We start from the raw sequence: 25,553 nt of genomic DNA on the forward strand, positions 1-25,553 counted from the left end.
AGGTAGAATACAAGACCTCCTTCAAGACGTTCAGAGGAAACTTCACGTACACCTCTGACTCGCCGTTCTTCCACACGGCCAGGCACGCCACCAGCCTCATCGATGGAGTAAGTTGTCTCTTTTTAGCAAGATTAGACTTACACTGCAAAAACTGAGCCTAAAAACACCAGAAAAAATGAACGGAATGAAGACTATATTACCTAATTAAAGCAACTTTTATTTGCCAAATAAAAAGGAACATTTTACTTGGCAAGTTTTCGTAAAAACACTGCCCTACACCTACATAATTAAGGTATTTGTTGTTTTAAGGAAAACAATCTCAATAACAAGTTAAAATATTTTTAAAACAAGTAAAATGCTCTTTCACAAAAAGTGCCTGCTAAGAAAAATTATGTTGGCAGACAAAGAATAAGGATATTTTGCTTTGATTTGACATATTTAACAGCAAAATTAGGCCTAAGCAACAAGTAATGAAATTAGGAAAGTATGACTTAATTTAAGAAAAAATATCTGGTTATAGATACGGATTTGTAAAATATGTAAGGTTTCTTAAAACAGGTAAACACAGCTAGCCATAAAACCCACCTTTGTTTTAAAACTGGTGTATTTATACTAACTATACACCTGTGATGACAGTCAAAAGAACTGGTTAGACTTGAGTTTTCGCAGCATATACTTTCAGGTTCCTCTATACAACATTATTGGACCTTCATCTTGTAAGCAATTGATAAATTGGTGGTATTGTTGAATCCAATGTTTCTGAAAGGGATGTTCTCCTTTGAATCGCTGTCATTTTGCTTGCACTTTGTTTCCTGGACACTTGTCTTTAACTTGCTTCTGACGTTCTGAGCAGCGGGCCTACAAAATTAGTTTTGAGAAGTCCAGGGATCACTTCACCATAAACACAGATCATCCTAGTTTCCAGATGGCCAAGGAGAACAAGAAGATGAGCCAGGTAATGTCCTGGTAACAGCAAGACCGGCTTGCATCGTCCACTACAAAAAGCCTCTGGGGGCATGAGATTGTCTACAGATCTGCTGGTGGTTGTTTCCGCATGGATATGACGGTCTATGTCTTTTATCCGTAACATGTCTTGAGACATTTTTACAAAACTACTTGTTCTCAGATCCGGATCGAGCTTGGTCGTGAGATCCTGACCCCTCAGTGTCACTACTGCCTCAATGTGTCTTTTTAACTGTGGCATGATGTGTGTGTACTGACAGAAAAGGTATAAATCCAAAGCAAAGGAACTCCTCAAGAGCGGCTGCAATGAACTACACCGACCTGACATCCTCACCGCCCTTGAACAGACCTATATGGGCAGTAAGGTAAACAGCTAGCTGGTTAGCGAGTAGCTGCGCCACAAAACGCTCATCCCTGTCCACCATCAGACGGAAGCTCAAGCTCATCCCTTCCTGCTGTTTCATCCCATTTGCTGGCAAAATAAAGCTTACACCGCATAGAGGCATCACATGCTAATCTCACCATTTGCCATTCAAACACCAAAGTAAACAGCTAGCTAGTTAGCGAGTAGCTGCGCCATAAAACACTAATCCTTGTCCACCAACAGATGGCATCTCAAGCTCATCCCGTCCTTCTGTTTCATCCCATCTGCTGGCAAAATACATCTTACACGGCATAGCGCATCGCACGCTAATCTGGCCATTTGCCAATCAAACATCAAAGTAAACAGCTAGCTAGTTAGCGAGTAGCTGCACCATCAGACGCTCACCATTTCCACCAACTGGCGGAATCTCAAGCTCATCCCTTTCTGCTGTTTCATCCCATCTGCTGCCAAAATAAAGCTCACGCCTGACCACATAGAGCATCACATGCTAATCTCGCCATTTGCCATTCATCTTTCATGTAGTGCTTCTGATATGTAGTTACAGCCAGAGGTGGGTGTAGCAAGTCATGAGTAAAGTCTTAACCCTGAGTTTGAAAGCAAGTTCCAACTTGCTGTGGAAGTTGAGTCAAGTCATTTTTTGGGTTAAGCTTAAGCAGGTCATAAATCAAGTTAAGCTCCTCGCCATGGTACTTCAAGAGGTGGCATCTCAACTTTGCATCAGAGCCTGCTAGTGGGTTGCCAGACTTGAAAAATGCAGATTTGCAAATGTAAATAGATTTATAAAGGCAAGTAGAGTCTTAAGAATACCATGTCAGTGTCAAGTCTTTTATAAGTTTTAGCCGAGCAAATCCTAAAGCTGGTGGCTTAAGTCTGACTCAAGTCAAGTTAAGTGACCCCGGGTCCCCCACCTCTGGTTCCAGCAGTTTCCAAGCCTGCCCTACAAACACATGGCAAGATTGTGAAGATATTGCAACTGGTAACTGGTCATCATTGCAAATAACCCCTCACTGTTTTCACGCATGTCTTCTGAAAAGCATGTTTTTAACCTCACATACTCCATTTATATTGTTATTGTAATTCATCATTGTTAGTTCTGACATGATTTCTTGTCTGAAAGCACTGATTTTCAAACTCTTGACAGAATGACAGGGTGTATTATCATTCGTGTATTGTCATTATTAGTGTTAAAATTACCGTTTGTAGGAAAGATTTAGGTTTAGGAGTTAGGGCTAGAAATAGGGGTAAGGATTAGATTTTGGAGTTACTCTTAGTGATTAGATTTTGGCTACCGGTAATCTGTTTCGAATAAAGTTAAACTCAACCCATTTTACTGTATGTCCTCCAAATGGGGGTATGTCAGGAAAAGTTTGAGAAGTACAGCTCTGAAGAAGTCATGTGGTTCTAGCTTTTTGTCCTTAGTTAGGGATCACACATTGATAGTCAGACTAAGACGAGTGGTCAATGTGGTCCACTATGGTGACTTGGTCCATGTTGTACTTCTTCAGTGGCGTTACAGGGAACAATATGAACGTGCCAAGGACAAGTTCACCTCCATCCTGGACACTCCTGAGTATGAAACTACCCAGCGTGGCAAGAAGATTGGCGATGTGAGTTTTATTGAAGGGTACTCTACATTTAATTGTGTATCTTTACAAAAAAAATAGTTCCTGTGAAAGCGCTTGTTTTCCCGCAGATCGTTTACAAGATGGAGTACAATAAGAACAAGGCCCGGGGCTACACCCTACCTTACGATACCCCGCACCAAAACCTCATGAAGAAAGTCAAGGATTTCACCAGCAATGTAGGTGGCCTGAAACCCTTGAACGCATGGCGGTTAAAAAAGAAAGAAATGTTGAAAAATGTTGCTTATTTTCTTTGTGTTTTTTTTTTTTACAGCTGAAGTACAAAGAGCTCTATGAGAGGAACAAGGCCCAGATCAACATTGATCCCGAGGCTCACTCCATCCGGGCTGCTAAGGAGGCCTACAGGAACATCACCAATGTGAGTGGATTGTGATGAATAACAAACTTTATATGTCCAGAACTAAGACTTATTTTGTCAGGATAAAAACTCAAAAACTGAAGAACCACCAAGAAGAAAATCATCTCCATTTTTTTCTGTTCTAGTTGGATTACAAGAAGAAGTATGAAGCCACCAAGTTCAAGTGGATGTGGACCCCGGAAAGGCCAGACTTCCTCAATGCTGCCAAGAACTCAGTGCAGCAGAGCGACGTGAGTTTAGATAATTTTTTTTTTTACTGCGTACAGTACAGTACGTTCCTCGCCATTAATGCTATCCCACCTACTCTCTGACAGTATGAGTACAAGTATGACAAGGAGAACCTGAAGGGCTGTGTCATACCCGTGGTGGACGACAAGCTTACCCTGCTTGCACAGAAGAACACGCAAATCACTAGTGAGGTGAGTGCATCCATCCATCCATCAGTCTTACTGTCTTACTTTGTTAGTTCATTGGTTCCTATTGACTGTGTTAGAGTAGACAATATTAAGTATTGTACTCTTTGCGTGTTCAATTAACTGAATGGTGAGATTCTGTTGAAGGAGTTCCTTTGCAAAGGTTTTTAATTAACAGAAGCTTCTGGTCGCACATTTAAAGTTACCCAAGCGATGTCTCTGTTTAAATGTGGCTCCCTCTCTCCAGCTCACATCGTTATTTATTTACAAAGAGGGTTCAGAAAAAGGTCAGCCCACAACACACCTGGTTACAACTGGATACAAGAGAAAATCCCTCTCTCCTCCCTTCTGCAAGTTCAGCAAGTTCCCATAGCTATAAATTAGATTAGAAAAAAACAATTACACATCGGCCCGTCTCCTTCGGAAGAGACAGATACCAGACCTATACACTCCCTTATTTTCTCAGGAGTGTGAGACACATAAAAATGCTATTCATTTAGCCATACTGAGTTAACTAAATCTAAAACGGCTAAAATATAATTTAAAACTGAAAAACAATGTTAATAACTTAACAACTGTTATTAGGTTAGTTGGTCAGTTCATTAGTTAGGAATTAAAATAGTATCATTGACTGCCATGTTAGTTAGTTAGTTAGTGAAGTTGTTTTTAAGTAGTTAGCTATTGGCTGCCTTATTTCATAGTTCATTAATTAGTATTGACTATAGTTGGTTTGCATTCTTGTCGTCCTACGTAGCAACTAACCGAAATTTGTCTGTAAGACGGAATGCAGCGTATTCACAAATATCACAAATCCACACTAACACAGTGGTAAAGTCATAAATACAATAAATGTTTGGTATGGAAAATTCTCACACTTGTATTCCTAACCTCAAAAACGTAAATGGAGGATCACTTGTGCTTACAAAGTCACTTTCCCATTATATGTCTTAATTAAAGTTCAGTACTTCAGAGTTTGCAATTTCACAAGGTAATTGCTTCTTTAACGTTTCAATATGGAGACATTACTGCTTTCTTTCTTTTGTAGCTGAAATACAAAATGAAGTACGAGAAGGCAAGGGGTCACTACCTGCCAGTCGCGGACACCCCCCAGATCCTCCACTCTCAGGCCGTGCGCAACTTGTCGTCCGAGGTAAGTTCGATCCCCCTGTGAGGAAAATGTCCACAACCGGCGGATGGTCCAGTCCTTCACACTGGTCTTTCCACAGAGCAAGTACAAGTTAGCCAGTAAGAAGCTAAGGCAATCCGGGGCCTTCACCATCATGCCACAGACCCGGGACACGGCCCACAGCAAGGAGATCAACAAACTCGTCAGCAAGGTAACATCTCCTTTCTGGTTTTCTCGTCACCTCGGGAAGCCTCGGCTGATCTCCACTTCTCTTTTGCAGAACGTGTACAAAGCCAAGTTCGAGAAGGAGAAAGGCAAGTCAATATACAACAACATGTGCGTACCGCCCGACATCCAGCACGCCATGGATGTTGCCAAGAAACAGAGCAATGTAAGTCCGTCTGACAGAAAAAATACATATTCTTTAGTTTAGCTCTGTGCTTCTTAAAGAGTGGTTCACTGGCAATGCCAAAGAATCACAGTTTCATTGCATAGAACTTCATGTTCAAGTTTTCACAGTATTTTTTTTTTTTACCTTTCATCTACAGTCCTTTTTTCTTTTTCTCTTATTACAGTTGTATTTAATTTTGAAGATCAATACATTTTGCTGTTAACATTTATTTGGGTACATTTGACTTGAATCATTATTTATTAAGGTAGAGTTTTATTGTTGAAAAATGTTGTGTTTCAGCTGGACTACAAGAAGACCGCCAAAACCAACCTTCACTACACCACCGCCGTGGTGGATCGACCTGACATCAAGAAGGCCACGCAGACCGCCAAACTCGTCAGCGATGTAATGGGCCAAAATAAAAAAAAGATATATATTTTCTTTTTTTAATCTCATTGGAAGAAAAACTGAAAAAAAATATCCAGTTGCTTAATACAAAGGTCAGAAATACCATAATCATTTTATTTTAAATATGGAATTTGGTAATTCTCTGGTCAGATTGGCTACCGCAACAAGGCCCGTGAAGAGGCCAGCCGCGGAGGTTCTCTGGTCTTCAGGCCGGACATCAGACTGGCCACAGAAGTCTGCAAGCTCAACAGCCAGGTAGGAAGAATGCAAACTGCCTGACGAGCAGCTCGACCACAGGCTTCTGTCCTTCACCATCTGGCCAAATGAGCGTTTTGTACATATTCATCCATCCGTCCAACCACCCACCCATCCACTGCCAGCTCTGCTAATTCTGTCCGGAATATGTTCTACGCCATCCTTGCTTCAGTCCATGCTTCACTGTCATTGTGTCCATCAGAGCAGATTTTCATGTTGTCTTCACCGTCCATGTTGTCTTCCTCTTCCTGCTTCTTCATCGTCCTTGTCATCTCATGCCGCAAACCATCTGGCCACATGGTTTAGGCCAAGCCATCCCCCCACGGAATGGCCTCCTACGACACCCCGCAGATGCGCCACATTAAGAAAATGAGTGTGGTGACGAGTGATGTAAGAAGGTTAACGCCACGCTAGCTGCTAACTAACGCACGGTTTGTCCATCTGTGTGTCTGGGATTGGGTCCGCTGCTGGGAAAGATGAACAACCGAACGTATACTGCCAGCGACATCATGTTGACCTCTGTTCGGACCATAGACTACTTATTTATTTATCCATTTTCTTTGATGTTTGGATGTTTACATTTTTTACCACAGGTTCATAATAACCTTTCTAAATATTTCACCATGTTTTGTCAGGAAACTATTTACGTCCCTAGAAGTATCCAATAAAAAGCAAAACGATTTGTTTGAGGAGTAGCTGACTACAGAGGCAATGACTCTCAGATGCTAAATACAATATGAATGCTAACTCCAATTTGAAAGAGTAACTACCACCAAGGAGACAGAGACAGAGACAGAGACATTCACTCTCATGAGACGTTAAATACGATATTAACATTAACTACAATCTGAAAGGGTGATGCAACTGTCCAAGATTTTTTAAATGGTTTATCAGGAAATCGTTTAATAGACATGTCCAGAATGACTGGAACTGGCTACAGATATGTTGACTCTAAAAGATGCTAACTACAGTATTGACGCTAAATGCAATTTGATAGGATAATACTAACCGTTTAGGATTTTTACCATTGTTTATTGGGAAACTGTTTACATACTAGACGTATCAATAAAAAGCAAAACGACTTGTTTGAGGACTTCTAAGGAGCTGACTACAGAGACTTTGACGCTCTCTGAGATGCTAAAGCTAAATGATAAATACAATATGAAAGGGTAACTGTTTGGGGTTTTTACCATGGTTTATCATTAAACCGTTTACATGCTTAGACATGTCAATAAAAAGCAATATAACTTGTTTGAGGACTTTCAAGGACTTGACTGCAGAGACCTTGACTCTCTGAGATGCTAAAGCTAAATGATAACCACAGTTTGAAAGCAATATACTAACCGTTTGAAATCTCTTACCGCAATTTATTGGAAAACCGTTTCTTCCAGAGACATGTCCAATAAAGACCAAAAGGACTTGTTTGAGGACTGCGTGTTTTCTTAATCGTACCACATATCTCTGCCATATATATGTTTGTTATATATGAGATTATTTGGACTTCATGTGGATTCTTTCAACACTTGAGAATGCTTAGTCCTCTAACTCGGTTAGGAATAATGTGATTTGTAATGTGTTGGCGATAATGTTCCTGACAGTATTCTGCTTTGACCCCCCCCCCCCCCAACACACACACACACACTAGCTGAAATACAAGGAGAAGTTTGACAAGGAAATGAAGGGAAAGCGACCGCAGTATGACATGAAGGAGAGTAAGGCTTACAAGATCTACAAGGACGCCCACACGCTGGCTAGCGAGGTAGGTGCCGCCGTAAACCCTCCATCACAAGATGGAGGCTCTTCCGTGGTGGAACGGTGTCGCTTCTGTTGCAGGTGAAGTACAAGACTGACCTGAAGAAGCTCCACAAGCCTGTGACCGACATGGCCGAGTCTCTGTCCATGCAGCACGGCCTGAGCACCAGCAGGCTGTCCAGCGACGTAAGACATCATTAACCAATTTAATCTCGCCATCCTCTAGTCATTGACAGGAAGACATATAGTGTCCATTTCCTGTGTAACACTCAGTAGCACCTCCATCCAATCCATGCCTTATAGTCTGTGGCTTCATCTGGTAGTGATCGGTAGTGATCCATACTCTCACTCATCCTCCACCTCCAGGACTACTCACTTAATTTTTTAACCTGCATTTTTTTTTTCTTTTAATGAAAATCTCATTACTCCTCATGTAACTCAAAACATCAGATTTCTTTAACTAGCATTTTATTTAAGTGGCAGAAATATATATATATATTTTTTTTTTCATGTGATTTTCTGGAATATATTTTTATTTTATTTTTTCAATGTAATGGGAAGAAATCCATTTTATTTTATGTTTTTAAACTAATCAGCAGAAATATACTTTTGTATGTTTGTGTATGTGTACAACATGTATACACATGCATGCGGTACATATACAGAGAACATTTATTCACTGTATTTATTAATCAGTTCAGCATAAATAACTCAAATCATGTAATAACACCCCCCCTCCCCATCCATTTGAATTGGTATGAGCCCTTTCATTTGACATCACTAAGAACCCGCTCACTTTTCGACTGAATATTGCATAGTCGGCTCGTGGAATAGTTTTTTTTGTGCTGATTTTTGACCGGGCATTGCGCCATAGTACTGCTACAAGAGGAAGTTTGAGGAGAGTAGGGGTCACTACCACGTGATTCCCGACACACCCGAACAGCTCCATCACAAGGAGGCTTCAGAACTGCAGAGCATAGTAAGTCCTACTAAGAAAAAAAAAAACGCTATGGAAAAACCTCAGATGGTTGAAGTATTTGTACTTGGTTACTTCCCAACACTTTAATCCAAGTGATGCATTTACTCCATTGCTTCTCCAAGCATAGTGATACAAATATTGATGTGAACAGGTGAAGTACAAAGAGAAGTATGAGAAAGAGAGGGGCAGGGCCATGCTGGACTTTGAGACGCCGACATACCTGACAGCCAAGGAGGCGCAGCACATGCAGAGCCAGGTAAGCGTGTTTGTTACGTGTAACTTGTGAGCTGATCTTAACGAGTGCAGGGTGAACATGGAGCAGTGAAGAAGGATGTCACGTGATCATTTTGTTTGAATGACTGCATTATGACATCATTGCTTCTCATTAGCTGATGGAGATTAGATGACATTTAAAGCTATACAATTTTTTGGGGTCACTTTTAATCCAATACGTAGATACTTATTTCTTAATCTCATTGGGAGTCAGATTTTCTTCTTTTTTAGAATCTGATTTGCGGAAACAAAATTACATTTTTATATAGAGTAACGCTATTTTTATTGTTTAATCCAATAGTCATAAATATAATGATGTATCTTATTTATTGTATCTTGTTTAATTTCATAATATAATCAGTAATATGTTTGTTTAATCAATTAATACTAAACAAATTAGTAGTTTTAAAATCAAATTTTTAAAATGTTTTATTTTTCAATGCAATCTGCAAAAAATAAAAATAAATAAATATATATATATATATATATATAAAATCGATAGAAATAATTTATTTTCTTTGTTAATTAAACATGTAATAAAATGCTGTTAATTTAATCGTATTTGATTCTTTTTTTTAATTATTTTTTATTATTTCAATTAAAAAAATAACAATAAAATGTTTGTATTGTCTAACTAGCAGTTATATTAATATTTTTGGGATTAAAAACCAGAATCAGTTCAGTTTAGTCAACATGACATTTTAATTCTATAGTACACACACATACACGCACATGCGCACAGAGCGGCAGCAGGTATGTATGTGACGTGTGTGTTCCTGTCTTATGTTTGCGGCCATTAGAAAGACTATAGGAAGGATTTTGAGGAGACCATGAGGGGCAAGAACCTCTCGGGCTTGGAAGTCACGCCCGCCATGATACATGTCAGACATGCCACCAAAATAGCCAGCGAGGTAACCGAAGGACCACCTGACCCCCCCTGTACCTCTACTTTCATCTCACCACCGCCACCCCCGCACCCCCGTTTAATCATACTAGCTCACGACCACACCCCCCGTTTTACTGCCATCACCATTTATTTTTTGTGTGTGAATGAAGCCACATTCTACTCTACACACTAAACACAAAATGCTAATGAAGTAGCACTAAAGGCGTTTCCTTGCTTCGGTAACTTCACTGTAAAGACGACTAGATTTTAAGTCACAGTGCGTAACTGCCACATTCCAGGCTGACGCTACGTAGTGTGTAGTCATGTAAACATATTGGAAATTACACGTGAGCAGCTACCGAAGGCTAAGGGTCGGTTTAAAGTTGAGAACGGAGTCATGAAAACACAACCTGACTAGTTGTTAAAAGTTATTATTAACTAATGTCGTTCCTATTTATATAAAAATATCGTTGAAGTGCATTTCTGTAATCAATTGTGTACGACTCTTTAGTGTCCATATGGTATTGTTTTATATGTTTACATGCCTACAGTGTTAAAACAGTTTTTTTCTGTCTCTATGACTACAGTTTTGTGGCATGAAAAGGCAAAAAAAATTCTCAGGAGCGTCAGAGAGAGCTTCAAGAAGTTATATCTACATTTCGAGTGCATTTGTCGAGTTGCTTTATATTGTAACACTGCTACCTACTGGTCTGGCATGCACATTACAGCTTTTACTGACATTTTTCGATCTTAATGTTTGCTTTGATGCAACATTCAGATGTCTGAAAACCGTTTTTTTTCTCATAAAAAAAAATGATGGTTGAATATTGACGTTTTGGTGTTCCCAAGTTACGCACTGCTGATTTAAATCTGGCCCCTCTACTCCGCAGCCCATCCCTTTCCCTTTACGAAGACCGTTTTCTTGTTTGGTTGGTGTGTCTGTGTCAATTACACTTGCACGTTACATCACAACACATTCATCATATCATGTTCCGGAATCTCCATGTCAACCTGCATCCACTTTCACTTTGTACCCTTTCCTTTTGCAGCCGCATGCACTGTGGATTTGTACTACGATGTTGAAGTGAAAGTCGTCTTTTCATGCGGTCTGATCCAATGTTGGTTCACTGTTGGTTATCAGGATTCTTGCCAAAGTCACCAGTGTCTCCCTTCCAAATTGGATGTCTGTTTATTGGCGTTTGCCTCAGGGGGATGCCCGGTGACTTTGCGCTGGACTTGTTGTTTTCTTGCCTGGCCTGCCCTCCGCAGTCTCTCTGTTCTTTTTCCGTCCTGCAGAAAGAGTACAGGAGGGATCTAGAGGAGGGCGTGAAGGGTAAAGGGCTAACTGTGCTTGAGGAAACTCCCGAGCTTTTGAGAGCAAGGAATGCCACTCAAATCCTGTGCGAGGTATGACCCGACAAGCTGGATGGATGGCGGGACGACGGGCGTCCGTCCGAACCGTCTTAACTACGCTTCACCGCAGCACTAAAAATAAGGGGCAAACTTTTGTGCTCCTGCTTGATGGCATCACTAACGTTTGAGCAAAAGTGTTCCCTGTTTTTAACAGTCATAATCAACTCTATGAATTTGTAATGCAATGAACCAAAAGGAATTTTAAAGGTTTGGTGATCAAAAGCGAACTATAGTACAAAAATGTAATCCAAAAGGCATTTTCTTGGGCTTTGTTTTCATACTTTTAGATAATAAGAAGATATTCAATGAAAAATGGTTTGCACCAACAACAAAACCAACAAAATAATACATACTCATCCAAATCTAAATTCAAACCCAAGAAAATTAGTACGATTTATTGAGTTTACGTTTTTGGAAGTTCAGCTTCAGAGATTTGAACAGATCCAACAAACAAATTCTGCCCCCCCCCCGCCCCCCCCAAAAAATCTAGAATCTAAATGAAATACAAATTGTCTTAGTGTCCTCAAATATCATCAAAGGTATTTCACCAACAACAGAATCTGGGGGAAAAAAAGAACACATTGTTGAAGACAGTGCAAGTTTTAATCATTGCCGAGGCCAACCCTATTTTGCTTGGGATCCAAATCCAGAAAAAGGAACAGACTCGAAACGTGCATAAACTGATGACGTCTGCTCAGGTGAGAGGTGAAACGTCTTCTTAGACCAGAACCAGAACAGTCCACTTTCAATGTAAATGGATTTAATGCCCCGACAACACAATGACCACCATTGAAAATATAACATCAATTATCTCAACCAACAGTCCGATCCCTCTGAAATCATCATAATTAAAGTTCTGAAATGTGCCCCAAATCCTTAATCAATAATACTAGCAACTTTTCCTGGATAACTGCCGTAATATCAACTTTTTTCCAGCTTTAACAGAACTTGTGTGTTTGTCTTCTTCTTCTTCTTGGCTTTCTTTTATTAGCTTTCTCCTAACCCTTGGAGTGTTCTGGTTTTGCAGCCCTCCCCATGCTCAGTGTGAATGAGTAAGAAAAAAAAACTCATTGGCTCTAGTCGCCTTTGAGCAAGGTATTTTTTTTTTCATTCTCTCTGCAGAAAGAGTACAAGAAGTCACTGGAGCTGGAGATTAAGGGCAAGGGATTGATGGTGTTGGCCACCGACACTCCGGACTTCATGCGGGCGAGGAACGCCACCGACATCCTCAGTCAGGTCAGAATTAATCAATTATCTTCCATGGAGGAACACAGATTTTTTGCCCTACGTAAACATCTCATCGTGTCTCGAGAGGATCCTGAGTGGTTATCCTGTGGTGTGAGGCGTGTTATTAAGAGGGGTTTTCCCAGCCATTTAGGATTGTTGGCCACCACTGTTTTCTGTTCTGACTAAGTAAGATGTTTATCGGAGAGCTTCGGGTTCTGCCCAATTTCACCATTCCTTCATTTTAATCGTTGATTCTACGCTGAAATGGTCCGATAATCTCAATGTTTCCGTCCGTCAGACCAAGTACAAGCACACGGCTGAGATGGACCGAGCCAGCTACACCACCGTCATCGACACTCCGGACATCATTCACGCTCAGCAGATGAAGAACATCATCAGCCAGGTGGACTGTCCGCCGCCACTCACCACATCTCGGTCTCGGGTCACCGTGCAAAAACCTGATTGTGGTTGTCTCAACAGAAAAAGTACAAGGAAGAGGCGGAGAAGAACATGTCCCATTATGTCCCAGTTCTGGACACCCCTGAGATGCAAAGAGTCCGTGAGAACCAGAAGAACTTCAGCACTGTAAGTACAGCGGCGGGTTTGTAGTCGTTTTGGGGTCCACAAACGTGTCGTTTTTTTTTCGAAAATAAGCAATTTTAGAGTTCCTCTGGAATTTAGAACAATGTACTAACATTACAACTTTTTTCATGTAGTTATTGTAGTCAGTTATCCATCAATGGGAAATTGTGAATTAATTCCCGTACCTTCTTTCATCACGAAAATAGGCAAGTCTTTAATTCCGATGTTTTTTTAAGGGTACACATAATAATTATGGTATGTTGGGATTATGAGGAAGTCCTCGGAAGAATATGCCTCATCCTCACATTGGTCTGTAACTTTACCATAATCACTAATCCATATAAATACTTGTTATTTATATGAAAGAGTATGGATGTTTATCATGTCTTCTCTTTTTCCTTCTTTTTTCTTTTAATTGTGTGTTTTCTCCCCGTAGCTTCAGTACCAGAGTGACCTAAAACACATCATAATGGGCAAAGGGTCTGCTGTAATCACTCCTGAAATTCTTCGCGTTAAAGAAAATACAAAGAATTTCAGCTTGGTATTTACTCCATGATATATTATTTAACACCGACACTTAACATGTTTTTTTTTCTTCGTTCATCATCTTTAACCAGACCTTAATCAATCCATCCTTGTGTTTTCTTTTTCAAAAATAATGACATCATTGTGTTAGTCATGCAACGCCGCTAACCCTTGGCTAATCTCGACATTGGCGTCATTCTGTGTGGTGTTGGTGTTTGTTTATACAGTGGTACCTTGACTTACAAGTTTCATTCGTTCCGTGATCAAGCTTGTAACTCCATTTATTTGCATATCAAATCAATTCTCTCAATTGAAATGCAATTAATCCATTCTGGCCACCAACAAAAAGGTTTTGTGTTTTCAATAAATAAAAACAGCACTCTATAAGACATAATCAAACACAATAAATAAGAATGTAAGAAATAATTGCTCATAACTGAAAAAAAATCACCAAGTGACGGCTCATAACTTGAAAAATCCGTAAGTCAAGGGACCTCTGCACATTTATTTGTTCGTCCAAATATTGATTGAAACCCTCATCTGTGAGGTAAGTCCTACAAAATGGTACAAACTGACAACAAATTCTTGGAAATCTCGAATTTGCTCGAGTTTTCTGCTCCAATCAAAGGGTCAGACTATTTAATGCTTCTTCTTTCGCTTCTCATCCATCCACAAAAAAAGATTCAGTACAAAGAGGATTTGGGAGGAGGAACAGCTTTGCCTAAAACCCCCGAGATGGAGAGAGTTAAACGAAACCAGAGGAACGTTAGCACGGTACTCCGGCTCGAGTCCTTCATTGAGCCTTCCCTCCATATTCCCCTCAAAATACATGACTATTCCCTTGACTTCCATTTTAATCCAGTGCCCCCTAAACTTGGGATTTCCTAAACTTGGCTTTTCTCCATTAACCGTGTTTGTTAATTGGTTTCTGGAATCCCACCACCCTTCCCAACCCTTCAATAGTTCCATTGACTTGTGGAAACCAGTTGTTGGTTCAGGTCAAAGCCAGGTCCTAAGAAGATTATTTTTTTAAAGATCTAAATTTGGTGTTAGACCATTTTCAACATGACATACATTTCAGTCATCACTGTTTCGCTTAAGTCCTGTAGGTCAGGTGTCCGCTTTCAAACGGTTGCAGACTGTCAAAACTAATTAAGAAAAACAAGACAATACATGGATTCGGGATATTCAATGCTCAATCTGTGCAGAGTGCTGAAAACTTAACAGAAAGCCGCACAAATTTCTTTGGAATGACAATTCAGATGACTGTTATGCTATTTCCCCAGGCAAAGTGATGGGGAAATGGTTCAGAGATTGGCAAATCTCTGCTTTCTCTGTTCTAGATTACTGCCGGGACCAACTGATTTTGTGATGGGCCAGAAACTCATCTGACAGTTGTATGAAATCAGCCCTAAAAAAAAAAAGAGCCTGAATACAGAAACAGCCTTAATTCAATTATCTCAAGCCTTGATCAGGACATTGACACTCAAGGACACGTAGTAGTCAAGATCCTTTTAGTGTCTCATTTTGATAGTTCCGGAAGGACACACTTTCCGGAAACTGGTTCACACAAGTTAGTAACCTCAAACCTAAATTATTTTTTCCTCTCTCTCACGATTTAACGATTAATCCAATCCAAACCTGGAATATAATCTCCAAAAACAAATTGTAACTGCCTGTATTGAAATGGACGCTAATGTTGCGAGTGAATGGATGGATGGACAATGGACATATTTGTGAGGGTCGTCTTTGACTTTGTATCTGTGTGGCATTTTTTTGCAACGGGCAGATTCAGTACAAGGATTCTCTGAGTCAAGGTACAGCCATACCAGATCTTCCTGAAGTGAAGCGGGTCCGAGAAACCCAGAAGAATATCAGCTCGGTAGAGGATTCCATCTCCCTTATGATCCCTACTCTTTACCCGCCATACAATCATCAGCCCTACAACCCTCTCACTTTCCCAACTCCGAAGTCCATTTCTACACATCTTCCATCTTAACTAAGATTCTTGTATCATGACCTCCTCCTCTTGACCAGTGTTTGACTTTGTTTGGAACTGATTTTTCCCCCAAATGATAATCTCTTTGATATTTCGTCACATAATCCGCCTGGTTACAAATGTATTTTTACATCTACGGCAAGTTCCTGAGCAATACTGTTGATATCATCTGGTTCGCATGAAGGTATCAACAGTTTGTCAGGTTTTAGCATCATACCATGTCTTTTCTGGATGTTTTCATATGTTGAATCAGTCAGTACTGACATAGTGTCTTTGGAGATTGGACTGTCAACCAAGTACAAAGAAAGACAATTGGATAAACTTGGTCAAACAAAAAACACTTGGAGATTTTGCCGACACGCTACTACCACCAAAGGCCCAATATTTTTGTCTCACAGTTTTAGCTAGATTCTTTCACTTAAGTTAACAACTTCAATTATGTCAGATCTTAACATAAAATAATCAACTAGACAATCAAAAACGCTAGCTGCCTGTGTTGGTTAACACTAACTTTGTGAGTGAGTGGATGGACATGTTTGTGAGGTTTGTCTTTGACTTTGTACCTGTGCCACATTTTGCAACGGGCAGATACAGTACAAGGATTCTCTGAGTCAAGGTACGGCCATACCAGATCTTCCTGAAGTGAAGCGGGTCCGAGAAACCCAGAAGAATATCAGCTCGGTAGAGGATTCCATCCCCCTTATGATCCCTACTCTTTACCCGCCATACAATCATCAGCCCTACAACCCTCTCACTTTCCCAACTCCGAAGTCCATTTCTACACATCTTCCATCTTAACTAAGATTCTTGTATCATGACCTCCTCCTCTTGACCAGTGTTTGACTTTGTTTGGAACTGATTTTTTCCCCAAATGATAATCTCTTTGATATTTCTTCACATAATCCGCCCGGTTACAAATGTATTTTTACATCTACGGCAAGTTCCTGAGCAATACTGTTGATATCATCTGGTTCGTATGAAGGTATCAACAGTTTGTCAGGTTTTAGCATCATACCATGTCTTTTCTGGATGTTTTCATATGTTGAATCAGTCAGTACTGACATAGTGTTTTTGGAGATTGGACTGTCAACCAAGTACAAAGAAAGACAATTGGATAAACTTGGTCAAACAAAAAACACTTGGAGATTTTGCCGGCAGACTACTACCACCAAAGGCCCAATATTTTTGTCTCACAGTTTTAGCTAGATTCTTTCACTTAAGTTAACAACTTCAATTATGTCAGATCTTAACATAAAATAATCAACTAGACAATCAAAAACGCGAGCTGCCTGTGTTGGTTAACACTAACTTTGTGAGTGAGTGGATGGACATGTTTGTGAGGTTTGTCTTTGACTTTGTACCTGTGCCACATTTTGCAACGGGCAGATACAGTACAAGGATTCTCTGAGCCAAGCCACGGCCATACCAGACCTGCCCGAGGTGAAGCGGGTCCGAGAAACCCAGAAGAATATCAGCTCGGTATCGGAAAGATCTCTTTACGTTTCCCTACTTTTACCTCCTAAAGTCATCACCCCGTACGATCCTCTGACCTTCCTAAAATTCCTTTTCCCGACCTGGAAGTGCAACATCTTCACATCTTCCATCCTAACTAAGAATCTCGTGTCTTCATCCTCCCTCTTGACTGATGTTGGCTGTTGTTTGGAACTGACTTTTCTTCAAATTTATAATCTCTTCCATATTTTCTTAAATAATCCGCCTGCTTGAAGTCTTTCAGCAAGATTCCGACCGATACTGTTGATAAAACTGGCTGGTCATCATAGATATGGGAGGATCTCAAACACAGGTCCATACTATTGATAGCCCTTGGATTTGCCCAAAATGGCTGCTCCAAACCATAAGGAACTGTTCCTGTTGCTGTTCCTTTTTGTCCACCCAATTTTGTGCTGATTAGTGCTGATCACCCCACTAACTTACTAAGTACAGGCCCTGGAAACCTCACAAAAAAATCTGCTTCAAACCAAATTGGCTGACTTACTGTTGTCACACCGCGGTGAGGTTGTCTTGTCATTTCCTGTTTTATTTTGAAAATTCCGACTCCTTTCGTTTCAGGTCACTTGCCCTTCCTCGTGTGGTGTCAGTGTCAACCCTGATTCCTGATTGTGTCCACCTGTTTCCCATTACCCTTATGTGTTAAATGGTCTGTGTCTCCCCTGTCTTGTGCCTCAGTGTTTTCGTCAGAGCCACTCAAGCCAGTCATAGTACTCAGCCTTGTTGTCATGTCTCTAGTCATAACTTTGGTTTGTGTTTTTGTATAGCCACAGTATGGTTTTGTTTCGGAATTATATTGTTTTGTTTGTAGTTTAGACATCCTCCCTTTTTGGAGCGCCTTTAGTTAACTTTTAATAGCTTTTGTTTTTTCCCTCTAAACGAGGAGTTTTTTTGTTTAATAAATATTTGCCTTGGCCTCAAACCCCTATCTCTGCGTCTGAGTCCTAAAACTGCCACGTCGTGTCAACTGTTAAATATCATACATAGGTCCTTGAGACTTTTTCATACATCTAGTTATAAAAGATATATCCACCAGATTTTGTTTTGATCTGCAGAACTGGTTTCCGGAGCTTATCCCCCCCCCCCCCCCCTAACAAAAATATAAGTCCGTGGATTTTCCCAAAATGGCCAACTTCCTCTTCAATGCTGGATATAGGTTCATGAGACACATTTAGCCAATTTCATGTGATTGGTGAAACTATTTTTTTGGTAACTTTTCCTAACTATCTAACAAAGTATAAATCCTGGAATATTTTTTTTTTTTGACTTCCTGTTCAATTTTAGTATAGGTTCTTAAGACTTTTTCAAACTTATGTCTAGGAGGCTAATCTTTTATCTCTAACTTTCTATGGCCATGACTAAGTCAGAGACTTGAACGCCAATCTCCTTTTATGTCTTTAAACTAGCATTGCTAATAGCACAATAACAAAACAATGGTAGATGACCAAGCCAGGTTCGCACCCTGAAAAGCCAGTGTCGGTCGGGCTCTACCCTTCATAACTACTTTGAGTGTCACCAACATGTTTGACTTCTTTGTCTCGTTCCAAAGCTGCAATACAAAGAAGACGTTGGACGAGGCATATCTGTGTCGGAGACGCCAGAGATGGAACGCGTTAGACGCAATCAGCAAAATATTAGCACGGTATCCCGAAAAGAGTGAACCCCAACCTCCCCTCCGGCTCATTTCACTCCCCTTAAAAACCACCGTAACACGTAACAACTCTCTCTCTCTCCAGTCTGATCCTAAGTGTTACCTGACATTATAACCCCATTGAGCTAACACACTTCTTCATTTCCCAGGATGTAAAACAAAAGAAAAAAGCTTCATGCTCCATTGTGGTCTTTGGTGCTGTGCTTTGCTGCCTTTTTTAGAATTTTATTTTTTGTCTCATGATTGATGCTTGCTCTTTACCTTCTTGGGGTATATCAAATACAGAGACTCTCTGGACCGCCACATGGCCAAACTAGACCTTTTCCTAACTTTTTAATAAAGTATCAGTCCTGGAATTTGCTCAAAATTGCCGCTTTAAACCAGAATGGACAATTTCCTCTTAAATTTCGGGCATGAGTATTTGAGACGTTTTCGTTGTGTCTTGTTATGATAGACATGACCCCCTAAATTGTGTTAATTGGTGAAAATCTAAGGGCCTTTTTTTTTTTTAAATATAAATTTCTGGCTACCTTAAACCAAAATGGCCTACTTCCTGTTCAGTTTCAACCATGGGTCTTTAAGGCTTTTCCATGTGTTGTATTATGATGGACATGTCCATCAATTACGTGTTGAATGGTGAAACTGTTGTTAGAGTCAAAATTTCCCCCCCAACTTTTCAAACGTTCTAACAAAGTACAAGTCCTTAAATTTGTTGTTTTAAGCCAAAATGGTCGACTTCCTGTTAGATTGCAGTCACGGGCCCTTGAGGCTTTTTTGTGCGTCCTGTAATGATGGACATGTCTACCAAATTTTGTGTTGATCGGTGAAACTGGCGTTGGGGCTGATTTTTGTTCTAATTTTCCAACAAGCCCTGAAATTCCCTGCTTCAAGCCAAAATGGCCGACTTCCTGTTTAATTTCAACTATGGGTCCTTGAGAGTTTTTCGTGTGTCCCGTCATGATTGACATGTTCACACAAAATTTCGTGTTGATTGGGGAAACTCGTGCCCAGGGCTGACTTTTTATTTTTCATTTAAAGAAAAGCTGAATATTCTGTTGTTGGGATTTTTTTTTGGGTGCTGTGCTGTGTTGTCTTTTTTGCACTCGTGTCTTTTTTCCCCCCCCTCTTAACTGACACTTACTCTCTACCTTCTTGGGATAGATCAAATACAGGGACTCCCTGGACCACGGCACGGCCATTTCCGACCTGCCGGAAGTGAAGCGGGTCAAACAGACCACGAGGCACATCAGCTCGGTAGTGGAACGCCACCCGAAAGCATGTGTGCTTTTAACAAGAGTGGACCAATAGCGCCAGCTAAGCAGCAGTCCTCATTCGCTTCACCCGCCAATCTAATCTCGCTCTTGCTTCATCCAAGGCACAGAATTTCCCCTACCTGAATCATCCTCACCTCTTGAATCATAATGCAGACTTCCATTTCATCCTAAACTGACACCCCAACCTCTAACCCAGCACCTACAATTCGGCAACTGTCAAGTTTGAAGTAGTCTGCTATGCTTATGTGTGACGAGTGTTTTGAGACCATCACCTTGAATTACGCCATAGCAGGGGTGAGCAAAGGCCACATTTTTAGATAAAGAGAGAAAAAAAAAGGTGCAGTTCTGTACCTAAAATAGTTACATTAAACTCATTAACTGCCATTGATGGCTAGAGATGTCCAAAATTCATTTTTACTGTTCTGGCAGTGAATGAGTAAAAATAAATTTATCGTTTTCTATTGTTATTTATTAATTATAACTCATTAATAAAATGAGAAAAAATGTTAAATGTTCCTTGATTTTTAAATATCAAATACAACATTCTACATGGTTAATCTGAATGACAAAATCATTCATTTTTGTTACATATGATTGATAAACCAAATATTTATTCAAATAAATAAATATTAAATATCTGCTTTTGTAAAATAGCTCATTTTAATGATAAACCAATGAGTCATCGTCTTCTTTAATTATTTATAGTTATATTATAATACAAACATAAAAACTTATTATTTTTGGTTGTGTTATTTAATGACATTGTCATATATTTATTGAAACACATAGCAATTTAAAATGTATATATAAAATCCTTTATTTACAAATTTTCTTTTTTTTTCTTCAATAAATCAATTAGCCAAATATTTATACAAACGAATAAAGAATAAATTGTTTGCTTTACTAATATTTTGTATGTATTTTTTTTAATAAACCAAATTTTTTTTTTTAAATATCAAAAATGTGAATTGTGTATAGACAATTGTTACTTTTAGTAATATGTTTGATTACTCACCAAAAATAAAATAAAATCACCAATTACTTAAGATCAATTTAAGACCAAGTAAATAATAAAGACATTTAAATTAACCAATTTTTTGGGTTAGCAACTAGAATTACAGAACTCTTGCTCGGGAAAAGCTCGGTTGGTCTGATATGGGCCACACTTTGGCCACCCCTGCTCTATAGAACCAGTTTCTCAAGCTTTCTGCGTTTGGCGAGCTATCCAAATGATCTGAAAGCAGTCCTATAGTTTTGTGATGGTGATGTTTTTTTCTGGTACACAGTGTCTGACCACCACCCCCTTCTGCCCCATTTCAGGTGTTGTATAAGGACAGCTCAGCCAAGGGAACCCCCGTGGTGTTCACTCCAGAGATGGAGCGAGTCAAACGGAACCAAGAGAACATTAGCTCGGTATTATGAGAAGCACAGCAACAACTATAAGCTTCTTCTTTAATCCCTTTGTCTAACAAACATGTCATCCCGGTCAAACCCAGGTCCAGTGTGCATGATCGATCCCTCTAAAAGTTCTTTGTAGTCTGTGGAACATAACTAAAACTACTTGATGAAAACTCAGGGTGATAAACCTCTCAAGATGATGAGAATTGGTGCTTATAAGGTAACAGCTGATCAGCTAACCAACTAAAGATGAAGAGTCCTTTGTGATATCGGCAATGTTAAAAAAAAATAATAATAAAAAGACTATATGTATTGTCGAGTCAAAAATGTTATAAAATGGCTAATAGAAAAGTGGTAATTTTTAGATTCTTCTGTAATCCGCAAAATCACGCTTAATTTGTAATGTAGGATTTACGTTACATTATGTCAAAGTAACCAGAGTTTAAATGTCTGAAAAGGCTGTAATGTACATGCCAGGTCAGTAAGTAACTAGTAGTATATACTGACTATTTATCAACTTCTGTACAGTAGGCCCACTGACAAATATAATTTTTGCGGGTGATCCCTTACTTGACAGTTTTCGCAATTCGATTTGGGACTTTGTCCCCATCTCCTGCGAAATCACCCTCATACTTTAAAAAATATATAATAATCTGAAATGTTGTCATGTGCATGCCAGGCCAGTAGGTGACAGTGTTGCTGTCTAAGGAAACACATTTTTGCTGTAACAAAATGATCGGCTACTTTCAAAAATGTCTGAAAAGACTGTAAAGCGTATGCCAGGCAGTGCCTTTTTTTTTTTTTTATAAGGAAACGATACACAAATGCTGTCTAATCCTTCATACTTGTTCTTGGTATTATTTATAAGCATATCTGTGTAGTCCTCAGCACTAACCTCTTGTCGTCCAGTACGTCTTCTTGTACCCTCCATTCCGTCCTGCTGCTGAATTTTTTGCGATATGTTATGTAATTACCTTTTAAATACGCAAATGTATTCATCTTGTATCCCAGTAACGTCCCCGGGTCACTCTTGTTAGTCAGTGTCCTGTCGCTATCAACTGTGCTAATGGCTAAGATTTATAAAAAATAAAAATAAAAAATGGTGTCAAAACTCACCTCACCTTGCTTTCTGGCCAGGTGCTGTATTCCGACAGCTTCCGCAAGCATGTCCAAGGCAAGGCCGCCTTCGTTCTGGACACTCCGGAGATGAGACGTGTCAGGGAGACCCAGCGCAACATATCAGGAGTAAGCCGTGTGGTTATTCATTTGGTGGTGGGTAAAATATCGCAGCGGTAGAAAGAAGTAAGTCTCTTGTGTGCGACTCATAAGTTTCAAGTCTAAACAAGTTTCAAGCTAGTTACGGTGAAAATAAAGAAACCAAGGCACGTCCTCAATAAATTTCCAACGAGCCATTGGTCAAATCGTGTCACGGACTACCAAGTCAAAGTCAACAGAAGTATTTCATATGATTTAGCTTTTGAATCTGGCTGGAGTCAAATCGAATCACGTGACTCGAGTCCCCGCCCCCGCCTCCGCCTCCGCCTCCGATATGCCGGTGAGACGCAATTGGCGAACCCGACCTGTGTTTTTAGGTGCGCTACCACGCGGACTTCGAGAAGACCAAGGGCAGCTTCACGCCCACCACCACCGACCTGATAACGGAGCGCGTGAAGAAGAACACGCAGGACTTCAGCGACATCAGCTACCGCGGCATCCAGAGACGCGTGGTCGAGATGGAAAAAAGACGCGCTGTCGAGCACGACCAAGAGACCACCACCGGTAACACGTCAAATTACTAGACAAAAGACTCTTTGGCGGGTTTACGGAACAGTACTGCCTTGATTTATGAGTTTATTTCGGTCTTGATCATCTGAAATTGAGTAAATCCCTGATTTGCACCCTTTTAGATCTGCGAGTGTGGCGTACCAATCCCGGTTCTGTGTTTGACTACGACCCGGCCGAGGACAACATCCAGTCCAGGAGTCTGCATCTGATGTCAGGTACGTTTTTTTTGACTGAAGATCCATTAGATCTTAAAAGTCCAGTGGTTCTCTGGTGAGGATGTCAAAGATATACAGACATTTTTTGTTTTAAGTGGAGCCAGAATAAACCAAATAAGGTGTCCAGTAAAGTGGGGAGGGTTCCTGTTCCAGGCGCAGTACTTCTAAGCAAATGGAGTTGGTAGTAGTGTACATTTTATCAGCCATTTTTAAATTTTGTCTCGGTTTTAGTCCAATTTCAATCACACTTGTTAGTTTTTATTAGTTAGTCAACCTCGTCTCATTTTGTATTTAGTCACCTTCTAACCGACTATAAATCGAGCATTTTAGTCTTTATTTTAGTCCAAGAAAACACAATTTTATTCATCTATTTTAGTCTAGTTTTAGTCCGAACAATCATTTTTACCCTTTTGCATTTTTTTGTCAGCAGATAATATTGAACATTTCCATCTAATCTAAAACTGCTTCACATCATTTTCTCTCTCATCTTTTTGATTTAATACAACTTCATACAGAATTACAATATATCAACAAGTGGCTATTATGACTCCATGCTACAAGCTAGTAAATTAGCTAGCATTAGTTAGCGGTCAGAATAACATTGTTTGATCGTTAGCCTATAGCTGTTGCATTAATGTAACATTGCGCTTGCTAGCTGCAGATTTTAAAAGGGGGTGTCACCATGTGTTAGTGACAGATTAGGAGAGACAGGATTTTACTAAATGATCATTTTCATCTCATCTTTGTTGGTGCACTAAAATGTACATAGATTTTAGTCCAATCTTTATTAAGTGAGCTAAATTTTCATCTCGTCTTTATTAGTTGACAAAAATGCATACTGATTTAGTCCCAATTGTTGTTTATTAATGGGAGTTTTAGTCTGGTCTAGTTTTGGCCCGGTGAAAAATGTGTGTTGTCGAAAATATTTTTATTTAGTTTTCGTCAACAACGTTAACACTAGGTTGATAGTAGATCTAAGGATTTACCCTCAAATAATTACCAATAGCAATCTCACTCCACAGCACATTTCCAGAGTCTCTCATTTTCCCGTCCCTCCCTAGTCCAAGCCCATCGTCGCAGCAAGGAGCACTCCCGCTCCACCAGCGCCCTGAGCGGCATGGCGGACGAGAAATCCGAGATCTCCCAGGACCCCGATCACCACTTGTCCCTCTACAGCAATGGATTTGTCACCACCTCCGGATTTGTCACCTCTTCCATGGGTGAAGCTCAAATGGACGACCACGACGCCACGAGACTGGCGACTCGTAAGCGTGACTTCCTGTACTGTTTCTGAGCAGGTTTCCAGCACGCTAAGACCGTGGAGCTGCAGCAGAGGTCCTCATCCGTTGCCACCCAGCAGACCACCGTCTCCTCCATCCCCTCGCACCCTTCTACCACCGGGGTACGTCGATATTCATTTTCGCGTCCTCTGAAAGCCCAAATATGGTCCCTCACACTTTGAATTGTTTGCAGAAAACGGTGCGCGCCATGTATGACTACCTGGCGGCCGACAGCGACGAGGTTTCCTTCAAGGACAGCGACGTCATCGTCAACGTGCAGTCCATCGATGAGGGCTGGATGTACGGAACTGTGCAGCGCACCGGCAAAACCGGCATGCTGCCCGCCAATTACGTGGAAGCCGTTTAAACGGCAAAAAAAAAAAAAAAACGCGTGGGAAAAATGTGTGCCAAGTGTTTGTGGAGTTTGTCGCTCGTTTTGTCAGTTTGTGTTGCTTGAGAAGCCCAAAATCCGATCGGACTCTTTTCCAGATGACCTTGCTTCGCTCTCCCTTACAGCCTGACCCATTACTGTGTATAAATCAAAACCCCAAAAATAATATATATATATCGTCAGTGTTGTATGGAGTGAGTGAAACAATCGGCTAAGACGACTATACGTTCAACGAAATCGCGTATCGAATGATGCCCAACCTCCACGATCAAAACACTCTTGAGTTGTAAGAGAAAAATCTCCAATGTTTCCCTCCTTTGAATGAACCCTGACCACTTACTAGCCCACTAACTAGTACACTAGTCGTACTCGTAGAACACTACAAGTACAAGTACTAGTCCTGTGTGTTTTGGTTTTTGATGGCAAAGTGTAATCCTTCGCCAGTAGCTAATAAAGCCAACATCCTGCAGTA

General features: G+C 40.3%; 1 protein-coding gene across 1 annotated transcript in view; it reads left to right on the top strand.

The window, feature by feature from the left end:
- The window catches only part of neb (nebulin), a 64,719-nt gene extending 39,166 nt beyond the window's left edge, over nucleotides 1-25,553 (top strand). Inside the window, exons 106-140 of the mRNA XM_086091029.1 lie at nucleotides 3-107; nucleotides 1,224-1,328; nucleotides 2,854-2,955; nucleotides 3,042-3,149; nucleotides 3,245-3,349; nucleotides 3,475-3,579; nucleotides 3,664-3,768; nucleotides 4,808-4,912; nucleotides 4,989-5,099; nucleotides 5,169-5,279; nucleotides 5,580-5,684; nucleotides 5,838-5,942; nucleotides 7,588-7,701; nucleotides 7,776-7,880; nucleotides 8,569-8,673; nucleotides 8,825-8,929; nucleotides 9,747-9,857; nucleotides 11,129-11,239; nucleotides 12,368-12,481; nucleotides 12,771-12,875; nucleotides 12,953-13,057; nucleotides 13,491-13,595; nucleotides 14,261-14,353; nucleotides 15,369-15,461; nucleotides 16,167-16,259; nucleotides 16,965-17,057; nucleotides 18,637-18,729; nucleotides 19,900-19,992; nucleotides 21,333-21,425; nucleotides 22,548-22,655; nucleotides 23,003-23,189; nucleotides 23,318-23,410; nucleotides 24,472-24,630; nucleotides 24,709-24,812; nucleotides 24,884-25,553. Coding sequence (XP_085947155.1) covers nucleotides 3-107; nucleotides 1,224-1,328; nucleotides 2,854-2,955; nucleotides 3,042-3,149; nucleotides 3,245-3,349; nucleotides 3,475-3,579; nucleotides 3,664-3,768; nucleotides 4,808-4,912; nucleotides 4,989-5,099; nucleotides 5,169-5,279; nucleotides 5,580-5,684; nucleotides 5,838-5,942; nucleotides 7,588-7,701; nucleotides 7,776-7,880; nucleotides 8,569-8,673; nucleotides 8,825-8,929; nucleotides 9,747-9,857; nucleotides 11,129-11,239; nucleotides 12,368-12,481; nucleotides 12,771-12,875; nucleotides 12,953-13,057; nucleotides 13,491-13,595; nucleotides 14,261-14,353; nucleotides 15,369-15,461; nucleotides 16,167-16,259; nucleotides 16,965-17,057; nucleotides 18,637-18,729; nucleotides 19,900-19,992; nucleotides 21,333-21,425; nucleotides 22,548-22,655; nucleotides 23,003-23,189; nucleotides 23,318-23,410; nucleotides 24,472-24,630; nucleotides 24,709-24,812; nucleotides 24,884-25,057 — 3,828 coding nt within the window. The 3' untranslated portion in view covers nucleotides 25,058-25,553. The remainder of the gene's footprint in view (nucleotides 1-2; nucleotides 108-1,223; nucleotides 1,329-2,853; nucleotides 2,956-3,041; nucleotides 3,150-3,244; nucleotides 3,350-3,474; nucleotides 3,580-3,663; nucleotides 3,769-4,807; nucleotides 4,913-4,988; nucleotides 5,100-5,168; nucleotides 5,280-5,579; nucleotides 5,685-5,837; nucleotides 5,943-7,587; nucleotides 7,702-7,775; nucleotides 7,881-8,568; nucleotides 8,674-8,824; nucleotides 8,930-9,746; nucleotides 9,858-11,128; nucleotides 11,240-12,367; nucleotides 12,482-12,770; nucleotides 12,876-12,952; nucleotides 13,058-13,490; nucleotides 13,596-14,260; nucleotides 14,354-15,368; nucleotides 15,462-16,166; nucleotides 16,260-16,964; nucleotides 17,058-18,636; nucleotides 18,730-19,899; nucleotides 19,993-21,332; nucleotides 21,426-22,547; nucleotides 22,656-23,002; nucleotides 23,190-23,317; nucleotides 23,411-24,471; nucleotides 24,631-24,708; nucleotides 24,813-24,883) is intronic.

This window comes from Leptonotus elevatus, chromosome 12 (assembly GCF_054856555.1).
Source record: "Leptonotus elevatus isolate MCC_2025b chromosome 12, RoL_Lele_1.0, whole genome shotgun sequence".
NCBI lineage: Eukaryota > Metazoa > Chordata > Actinopteri > Syngnathiformes > Syngnathidae > Leptonotus > Leptonotus elevatus.